This window comes from Musca vetustissima, unplaced genomic scaffold, assembly GCF_032173495.1.
Source record: "Musca vetustissima isolate MV318-11 ecotype Yass unplaced genomic scaffold, APGP_CSIRO_Mvet_v1 utg12664, whole genome shotgun sequence".
Classification (NCBI taxonomy): Eukaryota; Metazoa; Arthropoda; class Insecta; order Diptera; family Muscidae; genus Musca; species Musca vetustissima.
The window spans coordinates 529213-545676 of record NW_026885900.1 but is presented as its reverse complement, the minus strand read 5'-3'; the positions used below and the strand labels follow the sequence as shown (position 1 = coordinate 545676).

Genomic DNA, 16464 nt, shown 5'->3' with positions numbered 1-16464 from the left:
GGCATTTGGAGTGAAGTGATATTTTAAGAAGTGATATTTGGAGAAATTTTAAAAATCTACCACCACCACAGCCACTACTAATTGACCACCACCACCACCCCCCCACTGGCAATGGAAAGCAAATTAGAAAAACTTAGTTTTTTAGTTTTGCATTCTTATCGACTAGTTAACTATCTAATGTTTATAACTATATGCAACAACAACAACCGCAACAAAGCGTATCTTCAATCGTACATACATATGTACTAAGAGTATGATGTATTGTCAGATAACAAACTAAATTCATTATTTAAATTTATTAAAAAAAGATCTCAAATTTATAATTCGTTTTGATTTGATAGATTAATGTGTTTATCTTACTATTTTTTATTTTAATCTTCCTTTTTCGATGTATACTAATTATTATATTGTAATTTAAAATCATTATCATTTAATACCCAACAACTCTCTATACACACACATATTGATATAACATTGCAAAATGAAGAGTATTATCTACTATCGACCCCATCATGGTTATTGGGAATGAGCGAGAGCGCCCACCATGAATTGTGTGCAGATACTTCATGCGATAATGTTCAATATTCGTTTTTTTCCTCTAATGGGAAGTATTTTGTATTTTAACAAAGTACGGTATTCAATTCATTTTCATATAGACCCCCCCCCCCTGCTCTCTTGCTCCCCTCCCCTCCCCGCTCTTGTTAACAAAGTACTAATTTTATTTTTTTATAGTTATTGACATATTTCGTTTTTAAGACCTTCTTAATTCATTCATGATCTTCTTAATACATTTATTTGCAAGCAAAAATTATTTTTTCCTAAAATTTGTTTTGTATTAAGTATTTGTGTAATTTATAAGTTTTATGCTGAATTCCTATTATTTGCTTAACAAACAAACAAACAAACAAAAAACCAGAATCATTATTAAAGAAATACACTTGTTTAATATAAGAATTTAATTTTCTTTGTAATTGAAAAGAAATAAAATAAACAAAAAATCAGACAAAAATAAACCATAAATATTTTTACAAAATTCGATTTTGTATTTTTAATTCGAGCAGCAGATTTGTTTAATAAAAATAAAAATTAATTTTTTATTATTACAATTTTGTAATTTTAAATGTATGTAGACTAATATGACACTAATGAGAGGACTGTCGGGAAAAATTACAATATATAATTTACTGCTTTACGGCTATTTTAGTAAAATTAAATTACTCTTTAAAAATAAAACTTTGAATCGGATGAAACCCACTGAAGTACTTTATTATGAACCCAATAGTTAAACTCGCCGGATTTTAGCATAAATGAATATTATTGTTACAATATAAAATATGAAATCAAGGACGTACAAAAATGCTTTAAATTAGTAAGTCTAGAGCCATAGTTCTTCAAGTTCGATTACAATTTCTTCGATGGACTGTGCTATTTTCTTCAATTTAACATGCAATTCAATACCCTCAAATACATTCGACATCGCCCGTCTGTGATTGACAGTCGATTTTATACTTTGGACATTTCTCAGAGGTGACAAAAAAAATTAAATTTTGATATTCTATGCTTCTTGAAATTCTAACACCAATTTTACTCGACTTTCCACCGAATTTCCCCGTGCATATCAATATTCCAAAATCCTATTGCTGCGGAATCTATCTCTTATCATAACATGCCATTTTATACCAAGTAATATTGGCGGTTGGAATTAGGCTATTGCCATTATATTATCGTATAACTCATTTGCTGGCGGTTCCGGTAATATTCTAATCGAATTATCAGGTGACACAAATCCTATTGGATGATGATTTCAATCCATACAATTTCCATAATACAACTTTCATTTCATTTGTTTATTTCCATTGTTTGTTTTTATTTATGTTTCTTCTTCGTTTTAGCGAAGCTTTTCTGTTCTGTCACCTAAAATGCTAACATGAATTAGCACGTTAATCACTTTGCATTGATATCCAATATTGCTCAAATACAACACTACTACATTGACGTATCGAATGAAACATCGATAACATCGATGAGCAACACACAAACCAAACTATCGATTTTGCTTGCGACATGTCGATAGTTGCCTTACGTATCCCTAGTCGGTCGCTGCTTTGTGGATTAAGTGAGTGAAATTCGCAAAAAAATACTAAAATTTTCAACAAAAAATTCAATAGTATCGTTCAGCAGTGGAAAATAATGAATAAATCATTCAAATAGTGTCAAGTAGTGGTTAAATAATAAAGAAAATGGTCAAAAATTCATAGATTGAAAACGGCAGTTTTTGCATTTTTTTCTTCCAACTTCATTCTGCCTGTCAAAAAGTATTTGACAGAAAAAAAATTAAAATACAAGGATATGAAAGAAATGAAAAATAAAACATAAATCAAGACAAAAGGTGAAACACACAATAAATGTCGACTGTGCAAAACAATCAGGCTGTGTGTATGAAGGCATCGTAAGATATTGAAAAGCCAAAGTAAGTGTTGTGCTAAATGTTAAAATAAAAACAAATAATTGTTTAAACAAATTCTATTGCAATGGCAAAACGAAGAAGAAGAAGAGGAGAGGAAGAGAAACAAAAAAGAAGAGTGTGTGAACAACATGCAATGTGAGAAAGATGGTGGAAATGTCAAACACACAAAAGTAAACGAGGCGCTTTGCAGTGTTACCAGAGGAAATACTCAAAATTTTCTAGTTGTCAAACAAAGTGTAATTTAACAGATCAATGCCGTGCAAGAGAAAATAGAAATATAAAAAGCATTAATTGTTGTGGTGATTAATCATGTTGTGATCATGGGAATTAATACAAAAATATATATTTGTGAATAAATAATTGTTTACGTTACCTGTTTAGAGAGTCTGTTGTCTTCTACAATGGTAATACCCTAACAGCTGTGGTATGTCAAAAATGATTAAAACAAAATGAGTGTCACAAAAGGGAGAGTGATAGCAGTGAGAGCGTGAGAATCTTAAAAAAAGGAAAATCGCAAAAAAAGTGTTATCAACCCATTGAAAAGAAAAACTTGTAAATAATTAAGCGCCGTAATTGTTGTGATATATTAATATGAAAGATTAATTATTTGACAAGTAATATGATTTAGAATATTTTACGTAAGAGGCATTTTTGTGCATACAATTTATATGTTCATAGGAGTTTAATTTTTTATAAAATATTTAAAAAGTTTCTACACAATTTGTGGATTATCTGAATAGAACATGAACGATTACACACAAGAAAAAGTTATATATTTTATATAAATATGGATGTGTTGCTTTTCAACCACTAGGATTTTGTGGTTTTTAGGGACACTTCCGTGCACAAACATTTGCTTTTTTTTAAGATTAAAAAACGAAATATTCAGAAAGATATAAATTTTTGCAATTTTAAGATTTGGATATAAATAGTACATATTACCAGCATTCGGGTATCATTTCCCTAAATGTCAACAATAATTCCAAATAATTTCAATTTAAAACAAATCATAATTTACACCAAAATTGACGCTTAATCGCCCCAATTACAAATGGCCACAATCCAAACACTAATCGCGACACATTGACAACACTGCAGAAAATCGTGTCAAAAAGCAAACAATTCAATTGCAAAACATCATATTTTTTCTTCTCCCTTTGAAAAAATTAAAAAAAGAAAAACATAAATTTCATTTAGAAAATGTGCGACAAAGTTTTTACAATTTTTAAGACTTAAAAGAAAAGAATGTTGGCGTCGGAGTCACCGTTACATAAAGTGATTTTCGTATTTAATAGTGTAAGATGTACAACGAAATGAAAATGTGCGAAAAGTGCGTAAAATGATGGCTATTTGAGTTGAGTTGATCGACGAGTGTATCAAAGAGGAACGGACGGAACGTAAGAAGTCAGTCAGTCACAAAGTGACGACAATTTTCGACCGACATTGTTTACGACGGAACGGAATCTGTCAATGGGATCAATCTGTCAATCGAATGTGGTGGGATCCTGGCTCCGTGCTCCAGACACAACAATAACACAGTCCCAGTATTTGTTTTAAAATATCAAGTGTTTTTGTACTTCTTTTTTGTTTTCTCTTCCACGCTCTTCCTTTTTCCGCCAGAGTCGTCGTGGTCTTCGTTTCGGTGCTGTGCTGTGCTTTGCAGTGCTCTGTTGTGTTGTGTTGTGCTAAACTAAACTCTAATGATTATGTGTGTTGAGCATGTTCATGTTTGTAAAAAAAGTTAAGTTTATCTTTGCCCACTTTCTTGTAGATTATTAACAAAATAGCAAAGCAAAACAAAAACGCTAGAGGACTCGAATCGTTCGTTGGCTGGCTGGCTGTGTTCTGGAGATAATTATGAAATGGAATATGTTTGACAACGCCAGGGCACGACAACAATATTAAACAAAACAAATTATTTAACGAAATTGTCCAGAGCGACGACTGTTTGTGTGTAAGACAGTCAGTGAGAGAGAGAGGAGAAAAGAAATTTTGGTTTCCGAATCAGCAGAACTAACAAAACAAAAGACACTCTGTTACCAGAAAATAAGAAGAAAACCAACTACAACAACATCATACCTCTGCAACAACAATATTTAAGTGCGGTCTATAAAATCCCAGCATTAAACTATAAAAAAACAACAACAAGTGAAAAGAAATATTTATATTTTTTGTAAATTTAAGCAAATCTGAGGTCGTATGCCTGTCTCTGCCTCCGTTCTCTATTTTTTTTTTTCGATATCATTTTGGGGCATTTGACGAAATGCAACAACAACAACATCAGAAACTGCGACAACGATTGCAACAACAAAATAAGGATTATTAATGTCAATGGCACTTCAAAAGCAAGCAGAACCTCAAATAAAACTAATAAAAAGCTAAGACGACAACGCATCCTTTAAGAAAACGAAACGGGGCACGGGACAAGGCACATCAAACAACCACAACAGCAGTAACTCAAATCCAAAACCAAATCCCAATTTGTGTTTATTACCATTGTGTATTTTTGAAAACGAAGCAGACGAAGGAGGAGAATAGCGTTTCCCAACAAATGCTACATTAGAAAACGAGTTCCTTAATGCAAATAAAAGCATCAGCAGCAGAAGTAGAAGAAAAAACAAGTCGATGTCAATGCTTAAATTGATTTGTAACGAAAGTCATCACTGGCACAATGCAAAGTTTGGATTCATCATGTCAAGAAGCTGATGTAAGTATTCCCCTTCTCCATGACCAATAACATCACCATTTGAAAATGTTATTTCTCTTTCTATCACTTACAGTTCATAATAAATGACACTTTGAAGAAGCTCAAAGGCTCTAATTCAGCAAGTTCTGCCAATGCGAATTCGGTATCTTTAGGTGGGTCGAGTGCTTCGAACGCAGCAATACTTAGACAGCAACACCATCATCATACACAACAGCAACAGATTATTTACCAACATCTACCGCAATCGTCATCATCGTCAGCACAGCAGCAACAGCAGCTGAAATATCAGACGTACCAGCAATTGCAAAATGCTCTTCAGGGCACGAATGTGTCATCGTCCTCGACTTCGACGTCGGGACAATTGCAACAACAACTACAAAATGTGTTGTCCAGTTCTCAGCAGCATCATCAGCAGCAGTTGTCCCCACCACAGCCACCTACACCGCCGTCCCTTGTGTCGTCTTCGGCGACGTATAGTGTCACATTTCCGACAAAGTCGTCGCTCATAGATAACAGTTTGTTGCACTGTAACATCTCACAAATACCCAGTCAACCTCCATTATGTATATTCGATGATGATGAACCGACACCTTCCGAACAACCTCCCGCCGAACTATTGGCACCATCGGCCACGACATCGTCATCACTTAGTAGTGGCTCAACACTAAATTCGTCACTTAACTATGACGGATTAGGATTACTGGGTCATGGCCCTGCTTCTAATTCAAACAGTAGCCATGGCAGTGGCACTGTACACCATATACCTATGGCGGCGCCATCGCCGTCTGTATCTGCGTCTACAGCATTTTCGAATTTCAATTCGATAACCTCACCATCACCTGTAGTTCCAGACCTATTATTGTCTACACCGCCAGGTGTAAATTCTTCTTCACAATCCGTCAACAATAATAACAACAGCAATCATAACAATAATACAAACAAAAAGGCTGAAAAACGTCCTTCTTCCTCGTCCTCATCCTCCTCCGCAGCATCCTTATCGACGTCAAACCATCTTCATCAGCAGCAAACTCATCACCACCACTACCAGCAGCATTCGTCGCAGAATCACCTTACCACACACAATTCCCATTTGCTAGGTTCGTCGTCGTTGCCGACATCATCATCAGCAACGTCTGGGGCAACTGCATCGCCTACCTCATCGCCAAGTAAAAGGCAAAAAATTAAAGACTCTTCAACGAAAAGCTCTCATTCGCCGTCGTTACCACGATCAACATCAACTTCCAATAGCTCAGGTTCTTCATCGGCTGGTGGTGGTACCAGCTATACGTCCACATCTTCCTCATCAAGTGGTTCCAAACGTGAATCCTCATCGCAAAACTCATCAAGCACATCGTCGTCGTCGTCGACACACAAGTTCTTCAATATACATGATCGAATTAAGGATCACTATTTCCAGTTACTGGCCAATGACTTGAGTCTATTTGCCGAAACAGGGGTAAGTTGGATGTTATTTGTTGGAACGAACCAGGACATATGACTATGGAATATTCGTATTATAGACCGTTATTAAGGGGAACTGTAATCAAAACTTCTGGTTAAAAAAATAGCTTAACAACGTTTTATAGAATTAAATAACGAACGACATTTTTAGAATTAAATAATGATTTTTTCAAGATATTTAGAACGAGTGGGATTTTTTTTCGAAGTTCACACGCACTTCTCTTTTCCATTCCTATCGACCGAGTTCCGCATCTACTTCAACAGCAAATTTGTTAAGTTATTCCACTCTGTACTCATTAAATTATACAAAATTTAAATTAATACACATTTTACTAAGTGGATCTCGCATAGATGGATGTTTGCATACAAGAGTTGATAGTGTCTACTAGATCGGACAGGATAAATGCTCCCCTCCGATTCTAATAGAAAAAATAGGGAATTCGAGGGTATGTTTTATTCGAGGTTTTATTTTTAGTCCCATCTTAGTATTCAACATAATACGTCTACTTTTTAATGAAGGCATTCGAATTAATTTTAACATGCTAGTATAAGATGGCCTCAATGCAAAAAGTGAAAATAGTTTCTGTACTGATTCGATTTTATCCGAATATATGTTATTTATTAATATCAGTTATCTCGGTAATAATAATTATTTTTTGGCTTTGTCTTGTCTTTTAGCTCAAACAACGGACTCGCTCCTTTGTGTTAGAACGTGTCGTTGAGTGTGAAAGACTCAATACAATTGTGGTTAATCTATATCCTGGCAACAAGGGATATGCATTGGCTCTGCACTACGATGACCGTCAAGTTCTACCAGTCGATGGTGATGGCGGTGCTGCTTTAGTTAACGAATATACATCAACGTCATTTCCATCTTCGTCGTCATCATCTTCTATGAAAATTGTATCTAGTCGGAATACAAACATCACTGTAAACAGCGGAGGCGGCGGAAGCGGCGGAGGTAGTAGCAGCAGTAGTAAACTTCATCCTTGTCCCATACCACCCGATTTGAAGAGATCACATAATGATCATTTGTTGGCAAGTGAAATTTCGGCAATGGACGCCTCTGCCAGCGTTGAATACTCATTAGTTGAAGTTTTGCGTTGGCCCTACGAAAATGACCAGCTATTGCAATGCATCGATCGTGAAGTTCTGCCCGACTTTTTAATGGATATGCTTGCAGCAACCACAATCACTTTACAAGCCCCCCAGGATGATAGTACAGGGACACCGCGCATCTATGCCAAACCCAATGTTTTCTACGCCGGTTGTGTGGTGGCGCAAATTCGCGACTTTCGACAAACGTTTGCCACCTCAACAAATATCTGTGATACAAGACACGTGCTGTTACGACCCACCAATGCAACATTGTTCGCTGACGTCCAGCATGTTGCGACCACGCTAAATCAAACAAGCTCAGTCTGCGCTCCTGAAGATAAGATAGCTCTGGAGAGTCAACTGGTGCTGGCAACGGCTGAACCGCTCTGCTTGGATCCCGATCCGAGCATAGGTCGTCATGCCATAAACTCGCAACACGAACGCCAACTGTTCAACACCCACGAAATGAGGCGACAAATGAAGAAGTATACTCAGATTTCCATAAACCGCAAGAGAAAATTGGATCAGTTTACTCATCACTACGGTCTAGAATTGTGCGATTATCTTTCACGTCTCAGATCGAGACCTAGGTCCGGACTAGCAGCAGCAAACGCAAACTCTGCAACGGCAGTCGGTGGATCAGGTAATCCACTAGTTAGTGCCACTATGTTGACATCGTTCGCGTCGAAGGTGCCGAAACGACCGAAAGATGTGATGCGCACCATACGGCCACCTCGCCTAGACTACCCGGCAAATCTTAAGGTACCCGATCAAATGATGAACATTGACAAGTATGCCAAGACCAACGAGAGACCGAGGGAAACCACCGACTGCCAACCCCAACTGATAGAAGAGTATATATTGGAGACGGAGCGTGACGATAACGAAGGACGACGAGTTGTATATCACATCAAGTTGTCAATATTTCAAAGGCCATCAAATTCAGAGTACCTGGGAGAATTGTATGTGGATCGTGATTACCGGGAGGGCATACGGAATGGAGAGTCCTGTCGCTTTCCCCTGGGGACACGAGTCCATGCGAATCGTTATATTCAACAATTCACGGAGATATTTACGGAGGAAGGTCGCAAGGCTGTAAAGATTACCCATTTGGTTCCGGGTCACGTGCCGAAGGTGACACACACGGGCATAACGCCGGAACAAAGGCAGGCGTTATTGTTGCAGCAGCAGCAACAGCTGCAGTTGCAGCAGCAACAACGGCAGGCAGCATTAATAGCGGCACAACAACAGCAGCAGCAACAACAACAGCAATCTATGCAGCAGCAACAGCAAGTCTTGTCGCAACAGCATTTGGTGGTTGTCGGTCCCAATGGACAACAACAGCACATCATACCAGCCACGGTGCAACATGTTGCTAACAGCACATCACAGCAGCAGCAACAGTCGGTGCAACATGTTGCCAAGAATATCAATATTGTCAATGTGACTGGCAACAATACTGCCGCAGCGGTAACACACGTTCTCAGGCAGCAACATCAACAGCAGCAGCAACAACAAGTGTCTACCACCCAATTTATAGATGCCAATGGCGCAACGGTTCAGCTGCAACATGCCACTCTCACTGCCTCCGGTTCCAATGCCAATGCAACGAATAACGCAGGCACAAACACCATCTCAAGTGTTGGTGGACCCCACCACATACAACTGCAGCAAATAACTGCTGCTACTGCCACTGGTGCAGGCGGTCAAGGTCTGGGTGGAAACTCATCGGCTGGTGCTCCGTCTACTACAACTACCCATCAATTGAGCCTGAGCAATGGCTCCTTGGTATTGGTACAACAACATCCTCCCTCCAATACGCAGACGGTGCACCACCAGCAAACAACGACACATCAGGCTCTCCAGCATGCTGGTATAACAATACAACCAGCCAATGTTTCTCACCAGCAGGCACAAGGTCAACAAAAGACGCAAGTTATTACCACAACCCAGCTGAATTCCCTTACGTCTGGAAACAATTCGGCCCTAAGAACCCAACTCAGTTCTAATGTGCCACTACTGGTGAGTGTTATTATCTTCATGCCCTGTACGAATAGTCTAATATGCTTTGTTTCTCTCCCCGAACTTTATAGCAAGCCCAGTTGAAGGCAGCCCCTTTGGTGACTGCCACAAATCAGCAACAACAACAATTATTGCATAAACAACAAAACACTGCCAATAGTTCAACCAATACAACAAATGTGGGGGGAACCGGAAATACTACTACAACCCTGCATAACAATCCGGCTATAAATGCAATCGTCACGAGCATTATGAACAGCGCCAATCAGTGGCAGCAGCAACACCAACAGCAGCAGCAACAACATCAGAACAGTAAGTATTGCGGGCAACAACGAATAACTTTGTCAACTGCTCTGCTCTATGTTCTTGTATTTAATCCACGATCGCTTTTATTTTTATTCTTTGAATATTTTCAGCATCAAATTCAAACACTTCCACAACTGCAACAACGCTGAAGAGCTCGAGTAATGCTTCCATATTGAGTTTATTGAATAGTGCACCGGCAGCTATGACTAGTACGCCTGTTGCCAGTGGAACTTTTACTACAACGAGTGGACAACCCTCACAACAGCAACAGCATACCGTTACTTTGGTGCCACACACTACTACCACCAGTCTCCACCAGCAGCAGCAAGCGCAGCCTCAACAGCAGCAACAACAACAAACAACGGCGGTAGTCACAACAGATAATTTTGTACAAGCGGCTGCCCCTCAACCACCTCCCCCCTCAGTGCCAAGTCAGACGCAACGTAAACAAAACGAGGTCTTACAGAATCTGCTGAATCCTGGTCGAAAAATCAACATTGTAAGCAGTGGTGGGGCGGGAGTTGGTGGCGCCACAACAACATTTCGTACAAACGCAGCTGGTAATATAATAGCGGTGAATCTCAATCAGCCATCGGGTCAACACCATAATCACCATCAGCAACAGCAGACACAAACCGCACAACAGATGCACACCGAGCACGTGGTGCAGACGCAACATCAGCAGCCACAGCCTACCACTGTTCGAGTATCGATGTCGGCTTTGGCGTCACAGTTGGCATCACCGCCTGCCATAATGACCAACAGTACAAATTTCGGTGGTTACACGTTGAGCACTGTAACCGGCACAGGCACGAGTGGAGGCGGAAGCATCAAAATACTCAACAGCGGTATACAACAGCAGCGGGTATTGGCCAATGCTTTGCGCAGAGATTCACTTAATAGTGTATCGCAGGGCCCGCCAAATGCTATAGTCGTGGGTATGGCCGCTCCTTCGCCGGGCTCCGATTCGAATGCTTCAAACGCCAGCGGTTTTGCGATACCTCAGTCAACGTCGGCCAGTGGAGGTGGTGGCAGTAGTGGCAATACCACGACATTAAATGCACTCTTAGCGAATGCCACGCCATCCCCCTCTGGATCCGATCATTCGCAGTCGTCCCAAAACCAAAATCAGAGTTTACTTGAGAGACTAAACAGCGGTGGTGTTACGGCGGGTGCTGCTTTGCCCAACATGTCGCCTCAACAGCATGCCCACCCCACACCACAACAGCAGTATATAACGAAAAGTCTAGTACAATCTCCCGCCAATTCTTCCATACATTCGCCAATGTCTAGTCCGCATCCACAGCCATCTCCGTCGCCCCATTTGCCACCGCCACCTCCCACTCAACAATCTCAGACACCGCAGCAGCAGCAGCAACAACAACAGCAAAATCAACAACAAACCCAAACGACAACACTCAACCTACAAGGTATCAACTTCTCCACTCTGCAGGGTGCAATGGCCAACTTCCCGGGTCTGCAAAATGTTCAAGTTCAAATTCCAGGTTTTAATCAGCCAATATCTCTCCAACTGACTGGAGGAAGCATACAAGCAGTGCAACAACCCGCTCAATCTAATAATTCCGTGTCAGTAGTAGCCACCAGCGTCAGTTCAGCCTCAAATCAGCAGAGCAACAACAACAGCAGTGCTGTTGTAGCAACACAAAATTCCAATACTAGTCAACAACAACAATCCCATCCTCAGCAGAGGAGTCTTTTGGTGTCGGTACCGGTGAGCTCGGCCACAAATCAGCAACAGCAACAATCTTCCACCCAGCATACGATCACCCTGCAACCGCAGCAATTACACCAGCAGCATGGATCGACGGCCACCGGTACAATAGTTAACTTGCAGACTGGCACCGTTGCCACAGCGACCGGTGGAACGCAGACGGTGGTATTGACTAACAATTCTGGTGCTGGTGGTGGTGTAGTGTGTAACACAACGAATTCATCGGGCGGCGCCAATGCCGGAGGCAATTCTGGAAATACAGGCACGACAATGTTAACATTACCAATTGGTAAGTTTGTAGAAAAACAAAAAACATTTCAAATAACACTGCAGATATCAGTGTCTTCAAAATGTCTTCCAATTTTACAAACAGGAAATTTGTCAACTAAAATGACAATCTGTGAATAATCTAACCGAATCTTTTTGAATTGCATTTTGAAACACCTCCAGTGTTATTATACTATACCATATAGTCCCAGATTTCTAAATTACTTGGAACAGATTACAAAATGAAAATCACACCTCCGCCTACACCCAAGGCGCTTTGTTTGGTTTCATTTTGTAACATAATTCAGAAACAAAATGAAATTTTCTTAGAATTGTTATTTACTTTTATTTTTACTTCTGATTTTGTATTTTTGTTTCCTTTATTTTTTCAATGAATTGATGATGGAATATCTTTTGTTTTTTTTATTACTCAAATTGACACTTTTATTGACACAAAATGCGAAAATAAACACAACAAATGATTTTTCTTTTTTACATTTTTTGTTCCTTTCCCACATCCTGCCCCATTTCCCCCCGATTTCCCCAACCACTATTCCAATATCCAACATTGCCAAACAATAACCCCACCTAATCATTATCATTATTATTGTCACAAAAACAAAAAACCAAACAAATCAAAACTACGAACCATTCATTAACCATCACCACCTCCACCATTTCTACATTCATATTTCGAAATACAAATCATTTGTGTTGCAATGTTCAAAAAAAAAATATATATATATAAACGATCAAAATTTTATCAGTTTGAAGAACATCAGCAGAAATTTTGAATAATATCCTAATTTAAAACACACCCTTTCAAACAAATTTGGAATTTATTGAGTTGTTTTTCTTGTAACGCACCACTCCCTCCCCCTTTTGTACTGTAAATAACTATAAAGTGGACATTTTGTTTCATTACAACTAACCAAACAAAAAAAAAAAACGAAAACAAAAACAAACACCAGTGTTGTTTTTTAGAAACCAATCGATTCTGCAAAATCATTTTACCAAAAATCAATCGTTCAGTCAAACAAAAACCAAAACCCGCAAATTCCCCTTTTATTACAGCCCAACTGGTAGGAGCTGGTGTACAGAAACTGAATCCATCGGCACTGAGAACATCTAGTGCAACGTCGTCTGGAGCTGGCGTTTCAACATCGAACGCTGCAACAGCAGCGGGTGGCAGTATTATTGTGCAGCAACAACCATCCCAGAATCAACAGCAAAGTGTTAATCATCAGGGCCAACAGGCCACCATAACTGTTAGTAGTACGGGTGGTGGTAATCAAACAAATCAAGCAATCCAATTGGTCGGCACCATACAACAAGGTGGACGTAATATCCAAGTGATGGGACCGAAACAATTGGCCGGTAGTCGTCAGATCATAACACAACGGCAAATAGGAGGTTCCACCTTAAAAATAGCGGCTGCTAATCCAATTAATGGTGAGTCGACATCTTATTTGAAACTCCATATATTTTTTTGCATCTTATTATTTTTTTTTTGTTTTAAACTTCGTTAAGAATTTTTTTTGTATGATTAGATTTTTTGAAAAGATCCGAACTAGAAGGAATTGTAGCTTTCGTAAGCAGAAGAGAATCTTCTTCATATTCTTATACTCAAACGTGATTTAGGGAATTTATTATTTATTTTAGTACATCAATACTAGTTATATATATATATATATAGGAACCTAGCTATGAAGCCAAGATCGGTTCCAGAAACCACAATTCACCAACTCCAAAAATATTAAATCTAACAATTGCTCGATCTTAAAATAGTTATAGATAGATAAATGGAACCACTCTACTGAACGTCTTGAACGTTCCTGTAGTAAATCGTTGAATACTCGAGCAGTTGTTACATGAAAGGACTTCTCCAACAAAGAAGTCAATTTGGGACAGGCATTTGTGTATACTTTACAGACCTACTAAATGAGAAGAACTCTAAACACGATGAGAGTGGCATGGGTTTTACATGTTTTATAGAAAAAAAAATTATCTCATGATTAAATTATTAAAAAATTTGGAAATCAAGTTAATTAAACATAATGGAATTTTATATATATATTATTTACTCTTAACAGAGAGCACTGAGAAGCCAACGGAATAGACAATAAAATTTTCAATTGGGGAAAATGACCTTCCTCCAAATTCAAAGTTCTAAAATATACTTCAGCTCATCATTATAAATTTGTAAGATGTTAGCAGTTTCTTGGGAAATAATTAAATATTTGATAGATTATTCCTTATTTTTTATTATTGTTACTTTTTGTTTGCATTTTATTTTAATTTGGATTTTATTTTCGGTTTTATAGCCACTTCTAATACAAATATTACCTCATCAGCCAATCTAACTGCCACGCCCATTGTAATGTCGACGCAAAAATTACAACTGAAAACTATAAAGGCAACTGCGGCGTCACAACAACAACAAAGCCAACAACAGCAGCAACATCAACGCATTCTCAATCAAATAACAGCAACCGCGCAGACGCAGAATACGCAAGGAACGCAACAACAGCATCAAACGCAGACGGTTATTATAGGCCAGGCTACCGCTCAAGCAACTGCAGTGCAACAACAAGGCTCCCAGTCCCAGACACAGCAGCAACAACAACAGCAGCAGCAACACATACAAATATCGGCGAGGGCTGGCAGCAATTTAACGCAACGTGCCATTACCGCCCTTGTGGCGAAACAGCAGCAACAACAGGCAGCTGCAGCCGCTGTAGCTGCGGCGAATCGGAGACGTTCTGCGACTGATGTAAATAAGTAAATTCTGACTAACAAAAAACCCCCAATCCCCACTCGCACACACCTACAAACTCTCTAAGCATTATAAATGTATTCAAACGGGAAACAAACTTCTTGAAATGTTAAAAAAAATTACTCCTGTATGGTAATGCTAAGATTTCCTTTTTTGTTTTAAAAGACAAAAAAACACATGTTGATCAAAAACGCATAAATATGAATGAAGAAGAGACATTGGCGCTGCCTACCAACCATACAGTTTTAAAGGAAAACATAAGAAAATTTCGAAATTGTTATGTGCAAAACTCTTTTATTTCTGTTCTAAGTTTAGGGTAGTTTTAATAACACCACTTTCACTGCAGGTGGTGAGAAACCAACCACTGATCCCTAAGGTGATTTTTGTTTTTCTTTTTTGTAAATTTCCTTTCTTGGCAGAGCCTTTTTTTTATACATTTTCTTACTACTTTTGTTTGTATAGAACAAGCACAGGCAAATAAGAAAAGTTAAATTATTTTCTTTTTGTAAATTTAAATTATCTTGTGTTTTGTTGTACGTTGAGTTCTCTCTTGCAATATATATTAAATATGATTATTACACACTGACGCTATGTAAAATTACACCTATACAAAAACATCCTCATCACCATCATCGTCATCATGGTCATCAGTACTAAATAATGTAATTAGAATGGCTTACTATTACTATATTATTTATTGTTTCTAGCAGAAGATTAAGAAGAAGTGAAGAAATCAACATTTTATTGAACATACTATTGAACCAATTCGAACCGAAGGAATGGCCTGGCAATAGCATGAAACATATTGATATTGTAAATTGTAAAGAAACTATATAAATTCACACCTCTATTAAATAAATATATATTTATAAACAAAAGAAAACACACAAATAAAAAGGAACTACTAAACCTAAAGAAGAAGTATGAACAATGTAAATGGTGCATAAAAAACGTAATTAAAAGTTGTGTTTGTGTGTGTTTGTTTGAAAAATGAAATCAACGTTATTTCATTCACTTAATTTTTCATGGATTTAATTTCAAGTGACATAAATTGTTTTATTCTATATATTGTTAGTTAAAATGCAAAAAGGCGTAACTAACAAAAAATTGAAAATTGAAATTGACTTTGTCAACACATGCAGTTTATTGACATTCACAATATTCATTCAAAAAGTCAATTTTCAATTTTTTTGTTAGTTACGCCTTTTTGCATTTTAGCTAACGGTATATTGTTATTCTTTAATAATTCCTTCTCAACTATATTTTTGGAAGATTCGCGCACCGTCTTTGTTATAATTTTTCATAAAAAATAAACTATATTTGAACTGCGTCCACGCACCATCTTTGTTATAATTTTTTATCAAAAATAAATTATATTTGAATTACATACAATTGATAATTCCTAATCGAGGCTAATTTGTTTCAGAACAATTAAGTGTTACGAGTTCATCGTATGTTCCATTAAAAAAAAATGTTTACATGGTAATATTTTGATGGAAATCGATATCATGATCAGTGTGGTATCAAATTTCAAAGATTTATCTTAAAGAATTCTCTATAAATACACGTTTTCTACTATTACAATACCTAAGGAAAATTGTTAACCTTTTATATTGATCCTCGTTACA

At 37.9% G+C, this 16464-nt stretch overlaps 1 protein-coding gene across 1 annotated transcript; it reads left to right on the top strand.

The window, feature by feature from the left end:
* Positions 1-5013: 5013 nt before the first annotated feature.
* Positions 5014-14845, top strand: LOC133333211 (AF4/FMR2 family member lilli). Its single transcript, XM_061541538.1, has 7 exons — positions 5014-5174; positions 5248-6630; positions 7314-9755; positions 9827-10067; positions 10172-12082; positions 13135-13512; positions 14385-14845. The coding sequence occupies exons 1-7, from the start codon at positions 5139-5141 to the stop codon at positions 14843-14845; spliced, it is 6852 nt and encodes a 2283-aa protein (XP_061397522.1). The 5' UTR covers positions 5014-5138.
* Positions 14846-16464: the final 1619 nt, after the last annotated feature.

Bases quoted from the DNA above. Each gene is read 5' to 3' on its own strand.
- LOC133333211 (XM_061541538.1), top strand. From the start codon at position 5,139: ATGCAAAGTTTGGATTCATCATGTCAAGAAGCTGAT. The intron at 9,756-9,826 runs GTGAGTGTTATT...CGAACTTTATAG, and splicing joins GTTCTAATGTGCCACTACTG to CAAGCCCAGTTGAAGGCAGC. The intron at 12,083-13,134 runs GTAAGTTTGTAG...CTTTTATTACAG, and splicing joins AATGTTAACATTACCAATTG to CCCAACTGGTAGGAGCTGGT.